Below are 21352 nucleotides of genomic sequence, written 5' to 3' on the forward strand. Positions count from 1 at the left end.
ACTATCTCCTCCCTCCAAAATAAATAAATACATTAAAAAAACGTAACAGAAGCGTAATATACAGATCTTCCTATGGGAAAAGAAATCTGGCTCGAAATGTGGAATGTTACTTTATAAGACAGTGTAGTTTCAGATATTAGCAGAAAACATAGAAAAGGCTAATATAGATGCACTAGCTACTCAGAAAGTTAAGTGGACTGAGGATGAAAATCTCAAGATACGACGATACACGTTATCCCATGGAAGAACCGAAGCCCGGAAAGAGTTCTTATTTAGAAATAGCATACCAGAAATATTTAGAATCTTATTTAGAAATATTTAAGGGTCTTCACTACAACAAAATTAAACTACCGCTAATTTTAGAGTTTTTCTGTAATATCTTCAAAACAAATAAAAATATTCGAAAAACAGAAACGTAGTGAACTATACAATACGATTTTGCATGTGATACCGTTATCACAACTCATCTATCTGCTTTCGATTTGCAACTGTGGATAGATTTAGCATTTTCTGCGGGTTCTGTAAATAGCGGCAAACCAAAAACTGATAGGTGAATTGTGGTAAAGGTATCACACGGAAAGTCGTATTGTCTAGTTCACTATGTTTATGCTTTTCGAATATTTTTTTATTTGTTTTGAAGATATTACAGAAAAACTCTAAAATTAGCGGTTTCGCTGTAGTGAAGACCCTTAAGAGACTTAAATTCCTGAATGATAGAACGTCATACATTGCATTGAACTGACAATGGTTCAATATAGTGATCATAAATCTGGATGCACCAACGGGAGAAACGGAAGATCTCGTTACAGTTTTACGAATAATTAGAACTACTATTCAATGGTTTTCGGAAATACGACATGAAGGTAGTCGTAGACGGTTTCAGCACGATGACAGAAAAAGAACAAATATTCCGAGCAGCAATTGATAAGAAAAGCTTGTGTGGGAGCAGTAATATAACAATAGAGTAAGGTAATATAACAATAGAAATTTCGCAGCCTCTAGTAGTCTTATCCTCAAATTTACATATTTCCAATACAACGATAATCACAAGTGTATTTCGACTTCTTCAGGCAGCTGCACGACCAAAGTTAGTTTATCAAAGAAGACATGAGAGTATTATAGACATACGTACATACACAGGCCCAGGTTGCAAATCAAACCACGATTGATCACGAAGAGCTAATAAAAACCTCGGTAATTAGAAGTTCAGAAGCGTAACTAGAAGCTAACACTAATATTCGTAAAATATCCAGTAAAAATGGATCAATTGAAATGAATAGATAATGTAAATTGAAATGAATGGACAATGTAAATTGAGTTTTTTTTTTCTGCCAGGAAATTTGTTAACATAAAATTTTGCTCTCCACAAATTATACAATTACTAAAACTTCGAAATTAGTAATATAGGAATATTTCCATACATTTTAGCATAATAACAGTTTTATTTATCATTCATGAGTAACTTACAATGTTAGACATCTTAATATTAAACTCAAGTTAAATTGTAATTATACCTGAATTCACACTTAGCACAAGCCGTTTCATTTTAGTGTCCTTAAGATCGCTAATAGGAAATATTTCACCTCATCCAAGTAAATGGCAGAGATTTAGAAATACTGAAAATGTATTACTTGCATCCATCTTAACTAGCTTATGATTTCTCTATTAACCCTCAAACTACCAACGGAGGGGAGGGGGGGATTCGTGCCCACCACAATATATTTTTTGTAATTACTCTTCTAATCGTTTCTTTAAAAAATGTAAGAGAATATGTTATTACTCAACATGTTTACCTAAAGCGAATACATTACCGTGGTTCAAATTGTACGTTAGTGTGTCTCATAAAATTTGCTATTTTAAGTTGGTGGGCACCCCCCCCCTCCCCGGTTGGTATAACATGTGACTGACATTTAGTAGTGTCACTCCTAGATGGCAGTATAGTAAGTAGCTGTTTGTCTTATCGTGTGTACTATTCACTACAGTCTCTGTAGATTTTTGTGGGAGTTCTAATTTGTTTCTTTTGAGAGATACATTTAATCTTAACAGGCGGGCACAAAATGAAAGCCCGCTTGGTAGTCTACGTTACAAAAATACCTAGGTAGTGCGAGGGTTAATGTTGAGATTTGTTTGAATATTATGAGTGCCGTATTATATTTTAATACGGGAAAATAGTCATAAAACAAACACCTTAGTGAAACAATTCAAAGATCATGGAGTGATTCTAATGACATTTGTGTTTATTTCAAGGAATAATTACTTCGATAGGGAAACAAGAAAATTCAACTAAATAATTCAAAATATTGTCATTCTTGATTGTTTTCTCTTTGTTGTTTAAATGTAACTTCTCTTTGTGTAATTAACTATACTAGTCATCAGAGGTCATTAACGGTTTGCAGATATCAACAAAATAGGCTACATAATTCTTCAAACAAACAACTAACTCTTCCAAATTATTTATTAAAAATATAACTCACCATTTTTATTAGCAATAAAATAAGTAAAAACTGAACAGTTAAATAATAAGTCAAAACTGACTAGAACTGTAAAAATAATTTTACCTAATTGATGTTCCAAGTTACAATAATATGGATATACAAAATAACCATATAATTATTTTCAAAGTTACTGGTTACAGTATTTTTAGAGATGCTACGACTGTACCTCAGATAAAACTGAATCTTCTCTTGCCTCTCTTTCGAGAGCAGGTTCATCTTCCTCCATGTCCCGTTCGGTCGAAAGTTCCATCATCTGAAAAGGAGAGTAAACTACACTGCATTTCTCTACTCACGTTACTCTTCTTACTCATATCCATATTCATATTTATTTGCCTGTTTATAGCTTACAATATGAGAATATTCCTCAATTAAGCTTTACAGTTGTCATGGATACATTCTCTATATATTATCAGTAAGGTAAGTTTCAACAGAGTAATAACTTTTTTCTAACAATAATTGTAACACAATATTCCTAAACACCCGTTTCTCATTAATGTACTTATACTTTGTTGGTAATTGTTGGTAATTTGATATACAATTCATATAAACAGTTTTGTTAAAATTTGCATTGTTCTGCTGAATGATATACATATTACAATTCTGCCTAGTATTGTATGAGTGAATCGTATTTGCTAATGTAAACAGATCCTTGTGTTCGATTATATACATAATTGTGCGATATATACAGGGTGACTGGTAATTCGATGCATTCCTTGCAAAGGGATATTCAACAAATACTTTGGAACATTTTTACCTATATGAACCGGAGATCGCAAATCAATAGTTTCTGAGTAATTTGCACATGTGTGATTTCTTTGAAATTTGCCAGCTAACGAGAGTTGCAGGAGAAAGTTTTACCCTGACCCATTTCCACATATCGTAGAGCGATGAAATTTTACATGTATACTCCTGCATATCTTCGAACTCGCAACTCTGCACCGTTGCTGTTATAGGTCCGAATGTGAAGTAAGTTGAAGTGGTCCAATATCCATTACTGGATGAAGATAGTGTGTGGTCAAGAGAAAACGCGAAGGATTTCATACCCAGGGGCGTGCATCTGTCTGGCCAACATTCGAGCAGTGAACGGGGGCGTTGTTTTCCACGAGAGGGACATCTTTTCTCAGCATGTCACGCTCTGGGATTTCACAGAATCCCGCAACGCAGGCAGCACTGAGGCATAGTATATCCTGGTAATTGTGGTACCCTTTGCCTGGAAACCAAGTAGTAATATCCCATGCTGATCTCAAATAAACGTGATCATCTCTTTGGTCGCACAGAGTTGAACACGGACATCTTTAGGTGGTGGTACGTTTGCACGCTGTCATTAGTTTGACTAGGTGTTTCCTAGTTTTCTATTTTATCAAAACATTTTAAGTTCATTGATCCAGAATGATAAATTGGAAGAATATTTTAGGTATGAGTTATCTATTCCGCAAACTTTTTTTTTTTTTTTTTTTTTTTTTTTTTTGACAAATTGAGAAAGAGAAAAACTACAAAATTAATTCTGTCTTCGACGAAGTGAAGCAGGATCTTCCGGATATGGTAGAGATCCTCTTCACAGTCGATAGTGGGTGTCTGCTTCACACAGTAATCTGGCATCTTCAGGAAACTTATTGTGATGTGTTTGATGCCGACACTTCTTACGTCAAAGTTCACTACGCAAAGAAAAGTACTATTGTATTTGAGAAGTGGATAATTTACATATGAAAAACGCACAATGGCAATAATTGAAAGCCATCTTCCGATAGATGACAAAAAAATAAATGTTCCTATCAAATAAAAGGAATAAATCTCGCTTAATCTCTTTAATATCAGGAAAAATGCTGATAGGAAATTCAATCACAGTCCGAGCACCCGATGAATCAGATTGTCTAATCGCTAACTCAGCGATTTTTCTAGCTAAAACTAATGACTCGGTGATCACAGTTGGAGAGAACATAGACTTAATAGTCCTAATGATTACACTACCACTGGAAGGAAAAAACTTTTTCTGAAACCTGAAAAAAAAGAAAGTGGTCATTCACTCTTTAAATATAAGCAAAAAAAAAAAAGAAAAGAAAAGAAAAAAGAAAAAGAAAGAAAGAAAGAAAGAAAGAAAAAATAGAAGATTTATTTCTGCTTCTCCATGCTACAAATGGCTATGACAGCACCTCTTGCTTGCACAGTGAGGAAAAGAAAACTTTCGTAAATATGATTTAAATAATTATACCCTCCATAAATAAATAAATAAATAAATAAATAAATAAAAATATCAATATTTAACACCGAAAGCGCTACTGAGGACGAAATTGCTGAAATCAGTCAAGATCTTACAATATCTTTGTATGAGGCTAAGAAAGGAGATTCCGCTGACCAATTAAGGTATTTCTGCTTCACTCAAGCCACTGGTAGAAACAAAAACCAGGTAAAATTAGATAGCATGTGACCAACTTTAAGAGTTGTTATAATGCTTTTTTTTTTTTTCGCTTATAGCATCAAGTGCAGGCATGGAGAGGAAATACGTTACTGCCAGAGAAATGAGTTTGGAAAATCCATAATAACTCCCTTTGCCACTTCCATCTTTTCTTCCTCCAGCTCCAAAGAAATTACCGAAACTTTAAACTGGGGTAAAAATTTCACATGGAATATTATCAATATTAAATCTCTCATAGGTCACTTACATCAAGATAAACTTCAGATTAACTTCAATTTTACAATTTCTCACGTTTTTTTTTTTCAACCTATGTGATATATATGAAAAAAAAAAAAAATTAAAATGGTGTAAATACTAATATTAAAATTCTTTACCACAATTTTCATTCTCTCATACAAATTCACACAAATTATATTTACAACGTTGGGAAGTAAACCGTACAGGACCTGGTAAACATTATTGGTCGATAAGTACGACAGCATCTTCGAAAATTGTGTCAATTTTTCCATCTTGGAACAGACCTGGCGTACTTTATTTAATTAGACTAAGGATGTACATAATACTCACACCAACCAAACTTCCTCAAATTAAATGTACTGACTCTCCAGTATATTATTGTGAAGCAGAAAAGGGTATCTTAAGTCGTATAATTTGTCAATCTTGCCTATATCCCATTTTCAGAGAACCTATGCGTAGAAATCATTCTCTTACTTACATTACCATGGCCACTTTAATTAAAAATTCCTTCTAACAAACAATAATATGTACAAATATATACTTATACTATTCCACCTAAAACAAAATAACACAAGCTTTAAAATAATAATAGTAATAATAAAATAATAATGATAATAGTTAGTACAGAGGGGGACGATAACTTACATAAAAAATTATTTATAATATTGTCGCGTTATAGCCCTATGAATAGTAGCAATAATAACTAGGAATGCAATGGATATACCCGATTGCAATGAAATGAGCTAAGCGAGCTTAAACTACGTAATCAGGAAGCGTTTTTCGGTGATTATTCCTCGATGATACATCGGATTTTTGATTTCGACCTATGTTGTCACTCAGCACGACATACTCTATCAGCGTGCTAAGTTTGGTTGAGATCGGCCAAACGGTCTAGGAGGAGTTCGCGGACAACCAAACGGCTAACCCGAGTATAAGAGCTTCGCTTCGCTCAGCTCAATAATAGTAATAATCACGAACCATCAACCTGAAGCCTCACTAGTTAAACGTGTGCAACAAATAGCTTCCCTATTTGTTCTGTTCAGTATACATATATATCTGAGTTATACCCAATAGTCACTCGTTACTAAAGTAGCTGTATTGGGTACCTTATCCACACCAAGAACCTTTCATAATAAGAGGGAATGAACTGAACAGAACTGAGAAATTACTGCACCTTATCACGTATCCTTGTGAGAAAGATGCTCGTGTAAACATCAAGACTCAAGTGCACAAACTTGCTATTTTAGGTGTGAGTTGCTTCAATTCGAACTGGATAATGACTCTGATGGCGATTTTGCAGACAAATAACAAACTATTCTTTTCTGTATAATAGCTATACCTAAACACGTTAATCAAATAAATAAGTGAAATAAAATTAAATAAAATAAAATAATATAAGAATAAAAAAAAAAAAACCACGCCGAGAGCCCTACCTCGCCAATTTCAATTTGTCGCTGAAGAACGATCTTAAGGGTAAAGGTAGTGTGGAAACGGGCTTAATTAAAATAATAATTATAAGTACACAACTCCGCTTCAATAACAGTCATATTCGTCCACATTTAAAAGAAAAAGAATGAATCAAAACGTTGAAACAACGGTTTTTCGGCAATAGAGACTAATTATTTTAAAATTAATTTGCAATGTACGTACTAAGCGGTTTGTCGTACAGGAAACAATTGGAATACATGTTCGTTTTTCTTTTATTTTCAGATAATTTTATGTTCTTCAATGTTTGGCTTTGTTTTTCACCTGCAGTTAATATTTACGGAGGAAAAAAAAACAGCACGAAACATATTTTCCCGCATTGTTTTTTAATGTGACGGCTCTCACACAACTTGGATTTATAAGGCCTTGTAATAACTCATAGAATATCACTATACAGACATTTTTGTGAAGAGAAACAATGTGTTCTAATTTCTGTTTACCTGAAACCCTATGACGAGTGCACTAAAGAGTATCTTGGATTACTAAAATTGTATTATTTATTGTAACTGACAATACTCAACATCATATGCAATCAACAACAAAAGATCATATTCCTCACTCAAGTTCTTCTGTCAGTAAATTTTGGAATGAATTAAGTAATTTAGATAGTTAATGGTACCGTTCAGAGAAGTACGTTCTCACTACGGTAAAAAGAACTGTAACTATATTTATGAATTCATTATAAAATTATTGACAACAGAACATGCACGGGAAAGGTAACCACTTTTGCTAGCAACATATGTACTGAAAGTTCTGTAATAACAGCGCAAACGAAATAATAATAATAATAATAATAATAATAATAATAATAATAATAATAATAATAATAATAATAATAATAATAATAATAATAATAATAATAATAATAAATAAAAGCATTGACTTACCTTTTCTTTATATGAAAAGAGTCTTTCGCGATATAAGCGAAAGCAACGCTGTCTATTTGTTGAAGTTTGGCTTCTCTTTCAGCACCGAGGCTGTATGGGACTTGAAACTACAGTTTAAATGGAATCCAAACCAACCTAATGGGTTACTTTTTATTTATTTATTTGTTTGTTTGTATTTTGTGCTGTCCCAGCGGGAATAATATACCGTACCTTACAGGCTGATAATAGCTAGAGAACAGAAGTTTATGACCTATAAAAAGACCACATTTCATCAACTTCTGCTCCCTAATTATAACAGTGAAACGCTCCATTGATTAGTGATTATTAGTTGTATTATGACTATGTGATTTAACTGGACTCCCCCCCCAAAAAAATAAATAAATAAATAAATAAATAAATAAAAGCCCTACAAGCAGATAGAAGGACAATATTAAGATGGATCTCGCACAACAGGAACACAAAGTAAAAATTAGATCCAGTTGATTAAGGACAGAATTCAATGGAGAGCTTGTGTGAATGTGGCATTGAACCTCCCAGTTCCATAGGCCATAGAGTTAGATGGTTTATTTATTCATTTATTTATTAACGACTATATGAGGATACGTACCATATCATTCCTTGCAGCATCTCCGGTTCCAAAATTTTGAACTTCAGAGTTCTGATGCATTAGGGTAAGTTGTGTCCTATACATTGGAAGATCTCCTATTAAAGCTTTCACCCGCATGTTGAGTGTTTGCTTATCATCGTCCACCTGCAGTTCCCTACAACAATAATCATTTGGGATTCAATTAGTAAAGAAAATCACTTACAACTTCATTTCGCTTTCAAATCATGATAAAAGCAAGTATACTTTTTTTAATTATCTATACATTTACGTAAGGATGTTTTATTTCATTTTAAACTAATATCTCAAGGAATTTGCTCCGTAGTCTATGGCTAAGATTACCATTTTGCTACTACAGAGCCATTGCAAGTAAGGAAGTAGAATAAAAGCTAAAATGTATATACTCTGTACTATTATATAAGGTAGTAGAAATGACTGATTCATCATCGTCCAGATCATACTACTATAGATACAGACGTGAAAAGAGGTGGGTAAAGATGGGCTTTTTTCAACTATGATAGCCATAAAAACCAGAACTGTTCACAGAAATCAGTATATCAAAAGTCAGTACAAATATGAAGCTAAAACATTGAACGTTACATGTCAAAAATATTGTTGCAAGTCACATAAAGATTCCTGAAAACAAAGCATAGTTATTGATATACTACCAGTTGACACTTTTTTTTTTTTTTTTTTTTTTTTTTCGAGTTTCCAACAATATTTTAGTATGAGGCGCTTCATGAACCATTATGTTTATTTTTTGTGAAGACTAGAGTTAATGACCTTATCAACAAGCATTCATGTAGTGTGGTTCATGAAGCGCGAAAAAAAAGTGTCAACTGGCAGTGTGTCAATAACTATGCTTTGCTTTCAGGAATCTTTATGCGATTTGCTACAATATTTTTCATATGCTTCTTACAGAGATGTAACGTTTAATGCTTGAACTTCATATTTTTATGAACAGTTAACTGGCTTTTATGAACACTTTTACTTTTATGACAATCATAGGCGAAAAAAGGCTGATCTTTACCCAAACTCTTTGCTGTAAAGGACACTATGATCTTTCAATTTATTTAAAACTATTTATGCAATTGGATGTGGAACTTATCTCAGCACTTTTACAAAATAAAGCTTTTTGGAGAAACATCAAATTTTCGATCTCTTGTAACGTTGTTTCTATATATTGAAAATACGTCATATTATGATCATAGTATTCGATACTAAAGTACTTTGGATGTGCATTGACCTTTCGTCTCACTCGCGTTATTAGTCTTGTAGAACCTTTCAAACTTTGGTTGTTTTCCGATATTTCTGATGCTATAGTATTTTTAGTTCGTAACACTGTATTGTAAGTTCTCATTTAGCATATAAAGTTGATATATATGTAATAGTCTGGCACTTGAAAAAAAAGATAATTTTATGTTAGCAACACTATTAATCTGGTGGTACTGAAGACTATGTCAAATGAAACTTACGGCAATTACTGATAAAATAACTTCTAAGGGAAACGCAGTAGTATGTTGATACTTAAGAAATATCATTGTTAATAATAATAACAATAATAGTAATAACGTTAGACCATCTAATACTTGCCTTCTGCGTAAAGTGTCCTCATGCTCTCTTAATTTTTCTGCATGTGTCGCAGCCTGGCTTAGTTTCTCCTTCAATCGTTTAAGCTCTTGATTTTTCTCTTCCAGAGCTCTCTCTAGTTCAATGTTTTGATCTACAAGTCTTTTTATATTGGAACGACATACATTCAGTTCCTTCTGCAAACTTAAAAAAAAAAAAAAAAAAAATGATTAATTACAGGCACCTGATGAAATGTCACAGGAAAGTTCTACGGACAATATATTTTCTAGCGTGTTAAATATGGGGGAGAAACAACAAAACGCAGAATGTTTATAGGCTTAACTAAATTTATGTCAAAATTATGAATCAACCGCAGAGCTACTTCAATTAAGAGAATTAAGCGATACTGAGCTCTGATCTCTTTACCTTTATTAATACATTTCATCATATTATTATTTTTCCATCACTTTCGTGAGCTCCCTCATGTTTATGTGGATAGTGTATGAGCCTTTGGTGTGGGAGACACGGGTTCGGTTCCTAGCGGAAGCTCATGTGGTTCGAATCCCAGGTTAAGCTGTAGGTTCACAACTCATATAGCCACACTGTTGAACAGAACGCTAAACTCCAATCCAATCAAGCCATAAGCTTCCGTGCCCTATAAACTGTGGTTTTGCTCCTCTTCATTCCTTCATACTTTCTACTATCACAATCACATGCATTTTTTTTCTCTAATAGTGTTCTAAATTATTTTAGTGATATTCAATCATCTTTTCTCCCATATTATTTACGATAAGAATTCTCGTTGATTTTTGATTCTACTGTCTCCTCTGTTATATACACACATTTTGAAGAATTCAGATCCTTCTCGTTTGTTAATTGTAATGTTCATATTTCTGCTCCGTGTAATACAATACTCAACATTTGATAAGTCTATTTTGTAAATCTTCATTCAGGGACTCATATAATATACGAGGGACGTTTTCTTTTCTTTACTTTTTTTCTTTTTCTTTTTCTTTTTTATTTCTAAGCCGCCAGAGGAGAACGAAGTGAGATACCAAAACGCAAATTAGTGAAATCTGTTCACTGGAGATCGCACACCCTTCATACTAAAGATAGATTCAGGTCTTCAATCATTGTGAAGTAGTGAGCATGAAACCGGTGAATTACGTGATATAATTTGATTTCTTCAGGCGAAAGGGCACAATACAACCGCCATTCATCGTCGAATGATTAAGGATTATTAGATGATAAGTGATCGCTTTGTGCACAACTGTTACAGAGAGTTTGAAGAAAGACTTACCGACCTACACGACGAGAGAACCCAAAAGTATACATCTGTGACGAAAGGCGACCTTGATCAATGGATGAATCATGTGATTTGTGAAAAGGGTAGAATATGGTATCTGAAATATCTGATCTTGAAATTTCAGGGAAATCAGCAGCCGCCTGGAGAAATCGAATTATATCATGCGTTTTACCCTTGGCGGGCGCTTCGATTGAACTCAATATAGTTTCACGCTCACTACTCCAGAATGATTAAGCACTAGCGTCTGTTTTTTGGTATAAAGGGGATGTGCGATCTCCAATGAACAGATTTGACTGACTTGCGTTTCACCATCTCTGGTGGTTGAACGGATGTTGAAATAAAACGGCCCTCGTACTTTTACTTTTTCTAAAGGTATTTCGTCATTTTTATCCTTGCTTCTATTTCCCGTTCATATTTTAGATCGTCGTTAATTAAACTACATTGGTACCGTAAACTTGTCAGCTGTTCTACTTTGTTCCCTCTCACTTCTATAGTTATCACATATTCTTTCATTTCACTACAATTGCTTTTTATCCCTGTTTAATATCTATTTTCGCCCTACATTCACAGCTTTTCGCCATGTTTTCTAACATCATTTTAATTTCAGACTCACATTGCAGTAATATCATCTACAAAGAGCCTACACTTTTGTTTCCTAGCACCTAGGTGTTCATCTCTGATTCAAGGTCAGAATTTGATATTGGAGAATAATAACAAATAAAATGATGTGAAGTTTGACTTAGGTAACGATATTGATACCTTACCAATCAGGTATATATACTTTCAGTAAAATTCTTAAACGATACTATACAGTTCTTTTTTGAAAGAAAGTAAATGTGAAAACTTGAAAATCGTGTCATACGTTTCTTTGTAAATTTAAGGACCTTGTATCCAAAATTAAATATACATTTATCAAACAGATTTACAGTTGTCTGTAAGAGATTTTAAGCATATTTTCACGATACAAATGCCTGTGGGAGATCCAAAAGAGAAAAAAACCGAAAGGAATAATTTATCTACTCTGGATGCGACTGTTACTTCTAATACCACTGACGGTACAAGGTCTTGGAAAAAAACCCTAGCCCGCATTCCATCCCTCATAAATCAATTGTGTATAAAAACGGAACTCAATGTAGCTTGCAATTTCCTCATTAATTGACGATGCATGCAATTAAAACATTATATTGTGCAGGTATGGAATCTCATATCAGATATAGAATTATCTTACAGGGTAATATTACAAGATCATTCAGGTTTCAATTATCATAAATATCACACGAAATAATCAAAGAACTCACTGCAAACCATTATATCGAAAATTAAATACACTATCTCTACCATCGCTTTATATACTACACTGTGTAATCTATGTGAACCAAAACCATGAAATATACCAAAATGTAAATGTACATAATCATAACACAAGAAGATAAACATGTTCCTTCACGTAGACTGGAAACATGTAGGAGAAATTTCTTCTGGACACTCATTAAATTGTTCGAACACTTACTACAAAACATCAAACTGGATAGGCAATAGGTGCATTTTGTTATGTCGATATGCTTCTTAATGAAGAATACAAACATTGCAATTATTACTTGTTTTACACAATATCATTCATATAAGTAATACGTTTATATACATAAATTAATTATCTGTAAACATAATATATATTAATCAGGTTAATATTTTCTGATGTGTTTTACATCAATGTGCAACTGGCACATGCCTTTGGTACACTGAACGCAATAAGTACAATACACAGCCTGAGAGTTGTCTTCACGAAATATAGTGAGTCAAAATCTCAAATACACGTTTTATTTATTTATTTTTTTAAATAATTAATAGCAATTGCATACACGTTTAAACTACAAGTTTGACCTGATAATATATTAATGGACAACATATAATTATAATAATTATAATTTACTATTTAAAACTGAAAGTATAAACATCTAGTCAGCTCTCATAAGTACTGTTTAACTGAACTGTGCTGTAGTAATATGGTAAATTTCACGGCCATTTTTTATAGTTATACGCTAAATGTCCATACATAAAATCACAGAAGAAACTTTCGATCATGATTGTAATAGAATTTAAACTTTCGAACTAATAATTCTAATGTTGACATAAATAATGGACAGAGGCAAACAATTTGCAAGAGTGTATTAAAGATGAAAATTTATAGAAATGATGCATGCAATTAAAACATTATATTGTGCAGGTATTTAACATTTATCTGAAGATTTCTTCTCTCTCAGGTGAAATGAAATCTCAGCCATTAACACTTATTTCAGTATGTCTTTAGAAAATATACCATGCCTATTATATCCAATAGAAAACGAAAATAGTGGGAAATAATATAGTGAAAAAGTAAACTAAAAAAATCGCTGCTTAAAACGTGTATGCGTTTCAATAGAAAAACTTTTTTCACCTACCTTTGGATAGTTTTCTGCAAGGCACTTATTGTTTCTTGACTGAAATCAAGCTTACTTTGAAGGATCTCAAGTTTGTCGTTAGCTGCCTTAAGGACCTCTTCTACCTTATTCGCATAGTCATTTTTTTCTGCAATCGTCTTTTTTAGATCTCCAATTTCCTGGTCTGAAAATAAATAATTAAAGATGGGATAGTCACATTTGGAAATCAAAATCTAGCCGAGAGATCTTCCGACCACTATTTATTGTGCAAAATGGTATCCATAGATATATATAGATACTATCTATATATATCTATAGATATGTAAAGATATATATAGATAGATATAGATATAAATTAGATTAGATTAGATTTATTAATCATTCTGTGGACCATATTACATGTACGTTTTGTACAAAATGGTATAGAACTCGTCGGTATATAAAATAGATACAATACTTAGAAACATACAATGCTCTTGTTTTTAACGACTTGTGAAAATATAAATAGACTAAATCAATTCTACAATCTATATAACAATTATATATATGGATTTATTTACTGTATATATGTGTATAATTGTATTTACCATCTGATATATACAATAGGGATTTAATTATTTTCCCAAGTTTCACACTGAGCTGTTGAGATATTCATCTACTGTATAAAATGTGTTATTTAATAGCAGTTTGCGCACTGAGTTGACAAAGAAACTCTTTTCATGAATACTTTTTCATGCACCCAGGTAGCTTATCATACAGTTTTACACTCATATAGATGTGTGATTTTCCGTATGCAGATGTTTTATGATACACAGTAGATAAGTTATCTTTTCCGCACGTAAGATAATTGTATGTATCACCATCTCTTTTAATATTATCCAAATGATACCAAGTTAATTTTATGAAGTTCAAATTTGTAGAAAGAAGGAATTGTCGTCATATTCAATGATTCAAATAGTGTCTTACAGCTGATACATTTCAGTGATTTTGTAATAATTCTAACCCATTTTTGTTGTTTGAATATATACTGAAGTTTTGGCGAAGACCCCCAGAAGGCAATTCCGTATTTAATTTGGGAATAGAATATAGCATAGTTCAGGCATAGAATAGATTGTGGATTCAGTATTGGGACTAGAGTTCGTATTATGTACACAGCCTGGGCTAACTTTTTGCTTAGTTTGTGTATGTGTTCTTGTCATAAAAAATTTATCATCTAGATACATATTTAAAAATTTTACGATGTTAGTAAATGTACACACTTTATGATTTATGGATATCTGCGATAGTGTGATGTTCTATAAGATAAATGGTAGTAGACACACTTTGTTTTCTCTACATTTAGTTTTAATTTATTTGAAGAAAACCATTGCATAAGTTGGAATGTTGTAAGATCAATGGCTTTCTACAAGCTATCTATGTCCTTTTCAGTTACAATTACTGTTGTATCATCAGTAAACAGGAGTATATTACTCTTTTCTATATTTAAGGATAAATCATTAAGATACAGAAGAAGGAGTATAGGTCCTAGAACAGATCTTTGTGGAACACCTTTTCTATTTATTTGTTCATTTGAGCTTATTTTGCCCAGAGTTTTAGTTGTTTCGTCCATATGAGGAAGTGTACGATTTGTCTACGATTATTGTACAAGTATGATTTGAACCACTCCAAAACAATACCCCTAATACCATATTTTGCTAACTTACCAAAAAGTACACAATCAAAAGCTTTTGAAAGATCAGAATATACGTATTCTTACAGGGTTGACCTTTTGATCAACAGATGTTATGGCTATTTTGATATGTTCATATATGGTAGTAATTGTGGATTTGCCTTTTATAAAGTCGTGTTGCGTTTTCGAGATTAAGTTTTGTTCATTAATGAAACTTAGAAGTCGCTTATATACTAAAGTTTGTTCCCATTTGTTCTCCAACAAGTTTTGAAAAATAGAAGAAAGTGAAATGGGACGGTCATTTTCTATTTCTTTTCTACATCTTTTTTTGAATAAGAGTTTGACGACTGAGAGTTTTAATGTGTCAAGGAAAATTCCTTGAGAGAATGACTCATTAATGATGTCCACTAATGCAGGCGCGACAATATAAATATATTTCTTCAAAAGAAACAGTGGAAAGTGGATCCCAGTTGAAAGTCATACAACAGAAGCTCACGAATCAGTATTTCTTGCCGTTCCATATTTCAGATTAGAAGACCACCTGCCATTAAGACTAAAAAAGCTATTAATGAAGGGGAAGAATTCCTCTGTATAGTGCTCTATTGATTGCTATATCTCACTAATGTATCCAGAGGTACTCAAAGTTCACGTTCTGACATGGCAGGAAATATATACGACAGTCTGGTATATACAGAATGGGTCATTTATCATGATACAGCCTTGTAACTTTTAAATAAACAAAAGCACTGAAATTCTGTACCATGCAAATACCAGCAGGGGGACATTGCTTGACATACTCTAAGATACCACCAGGCTAACAGTATTGCCAACCAAACGTAAAGTTACATTTTTTTCAAATGTTACTACGGTAGACTATTACACATTTCAAATTTACATGTTAAACGAAAATTTACAATATCACGTTTCTTACTCACTGTTATAAACTAAGGACGTTACGGTAACAAAAGCATCCAAACTTCCTTGGTCTTTATAGCAGTTAGAACGCATGTAAGATGGACGTTGCAATGCACATTTCAAGTACTTTAGTGTCTAATACTATGATCATGATATGGTGGATTTTGAATGTGTAGGAACAAAGTTACAAGGAATAGAAAATTTTATTTTATTTATTTATTTATTTTTTATTTTTTGAAGGACTTTATCTTGAAAAACTGCTTAGATAAGTATTTTATCTAACTGCTTATATGATGTTTAATAGATGTGAAAATCTTAATGCCGTTTACAGCAATTTGGTATCTCGAACCACTCGGGAGATATGATAAACACTGCTCAAGTTTGCAATAGTGCTTAAAATTATGTAATTTCAAGAACTTGTTGTAACTACACCTACCAAAAATATTGTTATTATGTTAGAGAAGCAAAGTAAATTTAAAAAAAAAATGATTTTGAAAGTTCCCACAAATATGCCATTTTAAGTAATACATAAAATTTTATCATTTTCTTCTTATTTTCAGAAAGTTTTGAGTTATCAAGTTGCTGTAAACGGCATCATGATCTTTATATCTATTGAAAACCAACTAAGTAATTGGATGTGATACTTATCTAAACATTTTTTTAGATTAAGTCCAAAAAGAAAAAGAAAAAAGGACAAATTTTCAACTCAATATAACTTCGTTTCTACGTGTTCGAAATACGTCATATCATGACTGAAGTATTCGACACCAAGGCACTTTGGATGTGCATTACCCCGTTTGTCTCACTTGCATTATTACTGCTATAGAACCCTCCAAAATGTGTTTGTTTTTCGATGTTTGTGATACTACAGCGTCCTTAGATTGGAACACTGTATATCAATTATGATATTGTAAGTGTTCGTTTAATATGTAGACTAAATATGTAATAATCTGACGTAGTGTCATTTAAAAAATATAACTTTATATAGGATTGGCAACATTGATGGTATTATAGATTATGTCAAATAATGTTCCCTTGCCGGCATTTACATGGTATGAAATTTCAGTGTTATTTATCTAATAGTTTAAAAGTTACAAGGGCGTATTCAAGATCAAATGGTCCACAATGTATATACTGTATATACACATATAGTCACAATTTATCAAGAACATAACCCATCGTAACCATCTTGCTGTCAAACGTTCTAAACTTCAACCACTACCAAAAAGTGTAGCCGTTCTACCTCTAATAGTCTTGATATAAGTGCTAATGTATCGAGTAGTTTTGTAGCCGCTCCATTACTGCAATCGAACATAACCCATAGCTACGATCTTGTTTAAAAACTACCTCAATCATGACCAATAAAAACTACCTCTTTGTACACACCGAAATCATCCCTTTTGCACGTAGTGTATCGGACTAGTTTCTTCAGGCAGAAAGAGCTACTGATGCTAACACATGGGACAATTTTTCGAACACCATTCTGCAAGAACACAATCTAACACAATCCTGTTGCTAATAAACTATCTACGTCACAATCACCATCACTGTGTAAAATTTGAACATCTTTGAGAAAAATGTTTCAAAGAAACAGATGTGTGGGCGCTCAAGATTATCACTCGCTCACACCTGACATTCCCATAAAGTTGATACCTTTACAGAATAATTCCTAATACCTGCTGTCAGGCAAATAATAATCAAAACCTAATCCCTCACATCTAAACCACGCTTTTCTTTGTACCTACTCATCGACCTAGTAGTGATAGTGTCAAAGTTCTAGACTTTCATGAATCATAAAGCACTGCAAGCTGATCAGTATGAAACAACATACATACCTTCGTCAACACATTATTCATGATATTATTTTACACTCAAGTTACTATTTGGGTACAGAGAACCGTATTTTATTTTCTGTTTCCGTATTGTCCCAAAACCTAACTAACTAACTCTATGGCCTATGGAGCTTGGAAGTTCAATGCCGCGTTCACAAAAGCTCTCCACTGACTTCTATCCTTAGCCAGCTGGATCCAGTTTCTACTTTGTATTCCTATTTCTGCGAGATTCATATTAATATTGTCCTCCCATCTGCGTCTAGGTCTTTCTAATGGTCGTTTTCCGATTGGTTTTCCAGTCAAGACTTTGAAAGCGTTCCTAATTTCCTCCATCCTGACTACATGATCTATCGTCCCAAAATCATTTAATATAACACCGCAAATTCCCAAATTTCCTCTTGTAAAGCTCAATTTTGGATTTCCTTAGTTTTATTTTGTTTTCTTGATTTTGATTATATTATTATTAATATAGGACGAAATAAGTATGACAGGTATTTAGAAGGCAAAAAACTGTAGGCAGTAAGCTTAAAAAAAAAAAAAAAAAAAAGAGCTGCCATATGATCTTTGTACACACTGAAATCATCCCTTTTGCACATAGTGTATTTCCTGGATCGACAGTAAAAAAGTATTGTAACCTTATTTTCTATGCTTCCAATAACAAATAATATTTTATAATTTAAAAACTTACCATACAAATTGTTAAAAATGGAGGGAAAAAAATGTTTGACATGACACAATCTAAGAAATGAACAAAAATCATATACCGGGTATAAGGAAATGAGTATAGTTTAATATGTGGAACTAAGACTTTCAAACTATGTAAACTTAACACTCAAACTTGAAGTAGTGTACCTATAAGTACTGGTTGCAATGGAGTAATAAGAGCAAAGGTAGAACTTGTTCCTCGGACGTTGAGTCCATATGAAGAAGCCATTACTCGCTATGTCTTAATGTTTTTGTTCTATGGCGATAAAAGTTCAAACCAAAAATAGTTTATTTCAACCATTTCTGGTTTGTCTAAATGGCTAAGGGAGGGGACTGAACCTATTCTTGGGACATTGAATCGGAAAGTCGCTTCTTGATATCTTTTATTGTTTTAATTCTACGGAAATCAATATTGAACCTGGAACTAATAAATTGAACCACTTTGTTTTTGTAGATGTTTTGAATAGTCACGAGATGTTATCTTGAGACACTGAATCGTTTGCAAAAATCCACTTATCGCTATATGTTACCACTTTTGTTCTATGGCGATAAGCGTTGAAACCGGTATTGAAACCGAAGTAATAGTAAATTTGAACCACTTCCAGTTTTGGTAGTGTTGTGGATATTTATATGTTGACTAGAGATGATGAATTGTTTGCAAAAACTGTTTCTGGCTATCTATTATCGTTTTTGCTCTGATCATCAACAGACAGACGGACGAAGACTTCCGAGACTTATGCATAGCATAGTTTGGAAATCTAAAAATCAAGAAGTAGGAAATGAATATATATGATGTCCCACTACATTTTCTTTTCACACGAATTTAAAATTCATTTTCGGCATTATTTATGGAAAATAAAATGATTTTTTTTTTTTTTTTTTACATTCTTATAACTGATGTACATGTGAAAAGTAGGGTAAATGAAGATGATTCTTCCCTCCCCTTCTTTTTCTGTAAAACTGTATTAGCTTCAAAGTTATATAGAAGCAATCGGGTCCCAAGTACCAGCATGGCTATGTAAAATAGTTTAATACAACGATAAAATTATTATTAAAATTTCATTCAACGATAATGGTGTTCAGAAATAACATAAACTATGCAGCGTTAAAGCTATTTTTGACAACGTTTGACGTTAAAGTTATACTTGAGGACATTATACATATAATCATATTTTAGTTTAAGTAGTATAAAATAAATGTAATATGGCGGCAGCCGCCATTTTGTTCTGGTTGTTAAAGACAGAAATAATATGTTATTAAACTTAAGATATATTACAAATGTGTGAGTTTATATGTTTTTTCTCAATCTATGTTCAATTATGTTCTAAATGCTAACATTAGGTTTCTTGACTACGTTTAATTAAATGTGAGCACTGAAATTAATATGATAGGAAAAATGTGCTCACCGGTGTTCGTTTTCAAACAAGAAAGATGTTCTCTTGATTCCTTTATATCTTCCTGAAGAATTCGTAAGCATTCTTCCAAATGATATACTATATCTTCTGGTATCTTCTTTACGTCATCTTCAGACAACACACGTAATAAATATTCCAATTTATCCATGGTAATAAGCTGTGGCAAAGAGAACGCCTAGAATCACTCCACAGTGCTGGAGGTCAAAGCGCAGTTGCCCTACAGTCATTGCGACGTTGCCAATAATTTACTAATGGCTAAAATTCTGATTCGCCAACCTACAATGTTTTTCCAAAATTCAAATAGAGAAAATTTTTCGGAAATAATAGTACTTTAAGTTATAATTAATTTTTCATTAAAAAAAAAAATCGTCACATTGTATTTACTTTTGTTCATTTTGTAATCGAGAATTGAACTGATAATTCTTACGTCGTCAACTGTTCTTATTTTTCGAAATTAAATATAATCTATGGAGCTACTTTCAGTCTTCGATTTCAAGTTTCTTAAAATAATATATAATTTTGTAATTAAAAGACTGTTTTAATAATTCTAAACCAATTTTTTAATTCTATTGAACAATCACTCAACCCCCCCCCCCCTTCCTTTGAATAGAAATAGCTTGCATTGTAACAGCTTGTATCATTCCAAAATTAGCTTTCAAGTCATATTATATATTTAGCATGAATAGTGCTCATCATTTTATAGTTGGCGCATTTCACTTGTTTTCGTTATTCCTAAAAATATGTTGTTTCACGTTGGTATGGTGCAAAGTAAACCACCATATCAACTGAATTTGAATTTGGAGCTATCATCCTATCTTCTTCCATAAATGCCATTTTCAATGTCCGGTTTGATAGATAATTACATTTTAATGATCACATATAACTCTCGGTATTAAATTTATTAATAATTATTTCATCTGACTTTTTTTGTTTTTATTTTTTAAATTGAAAGAACGGAAAGCTTCCCAGATTAAAACACTGTGAACGTTGATCATCGATCTTTCATCAAGCCATTTGGAAATCTCCTCCACCAATAAAGAAACAATTAAATTCGTTGGATTTATTTATTTTATTGTATTGGTTATTATTTTTTGAACGATATGTTAAACACAGTTGGACCTGAAATTGCATATTAATTTACTAGAAGAATCAATATATATATGCATCATATTTTTTAAGAGAAATTTCCATCATCTTCGGAGATATTTACTTGTAAAGATTTCTTATGTTTGTGTACAGGATTAAATACACATTTTTTTTTTTTTTTTTTTTTTTTTTAAGTTTTGAAATTTTAATATATACGTGTGGGATAGCAGTTTAATATTATTTGGTACAATGGAGTTGAGCTATTCGTGATCAGGAAGATATACAATGTGTCCATACAAATACTATTGTACTTTAAC

General features: G+C 32.4%; 2 protein-coding genes across 3 annotated transcripts in view; both read right to left on the reverse strand.

The window, feature by feature from the left end:
- Positions 1-8261, reverse strand: part of LOC145687657 (uncharacterized) — a 92589-nt gene extending 84328 nt beyond the window's left edge. For both annotated transcript variants that reach the window (XM_081761118.1, XM_081761117.1), the window contains exons 1-2: positions 8125-8261; positions 2662-2748 (exon numbers count right to left, since the gene is read on the reverse strand). In XM_081761118.1, the coding sequence (XP_081617244.1) occupies positions 2662-2748; positions 8125-8241 (204 nt within the window). In that variant the 5' untranslated portion in view covers positions 8242-8261. The remainder of the gene's footprint in view (positions 1-2661; positions 2749-8124) is intronic.
- A 368-nt stretch (positions 8262-8629) lies between these two features.
- Positions 8630-20133, reverse strand: LOC145687171 (uncharacterized). The gene is made up of 4 exons (XM_081760635.1): positions 19941-20133; positions 13435-13597; positions 9715-9894; positions 8630-8657 (listed from the first exon to the last, which is right to left on the reverse strand). The coding sequence occupies exons 1-4, from the start codon at positions 20095-20097 to the stop codon at positions 8630-8632; spliced, it is 528 nt and encodes a 175-aa protein (XP_081616761.1). The 5' UTR covers positions 20098-20133.
- Positions 20134-21352: the final 1219 nt, after the last annotated feature.

Source organism: Thermobia domestica, chromosome 6, assembly GCF_964235325.1.
Source record: "Thermobia domestica chromosome 6, izTheDome1.hap1.1, whole genome shotgun sequence".
Lineage (NCBI taxonomy): Eukaryota > Metazoa > Arthropoda > Insecta > Zygentoma > Lepismatidae > Thermobia > Thermobia domestica.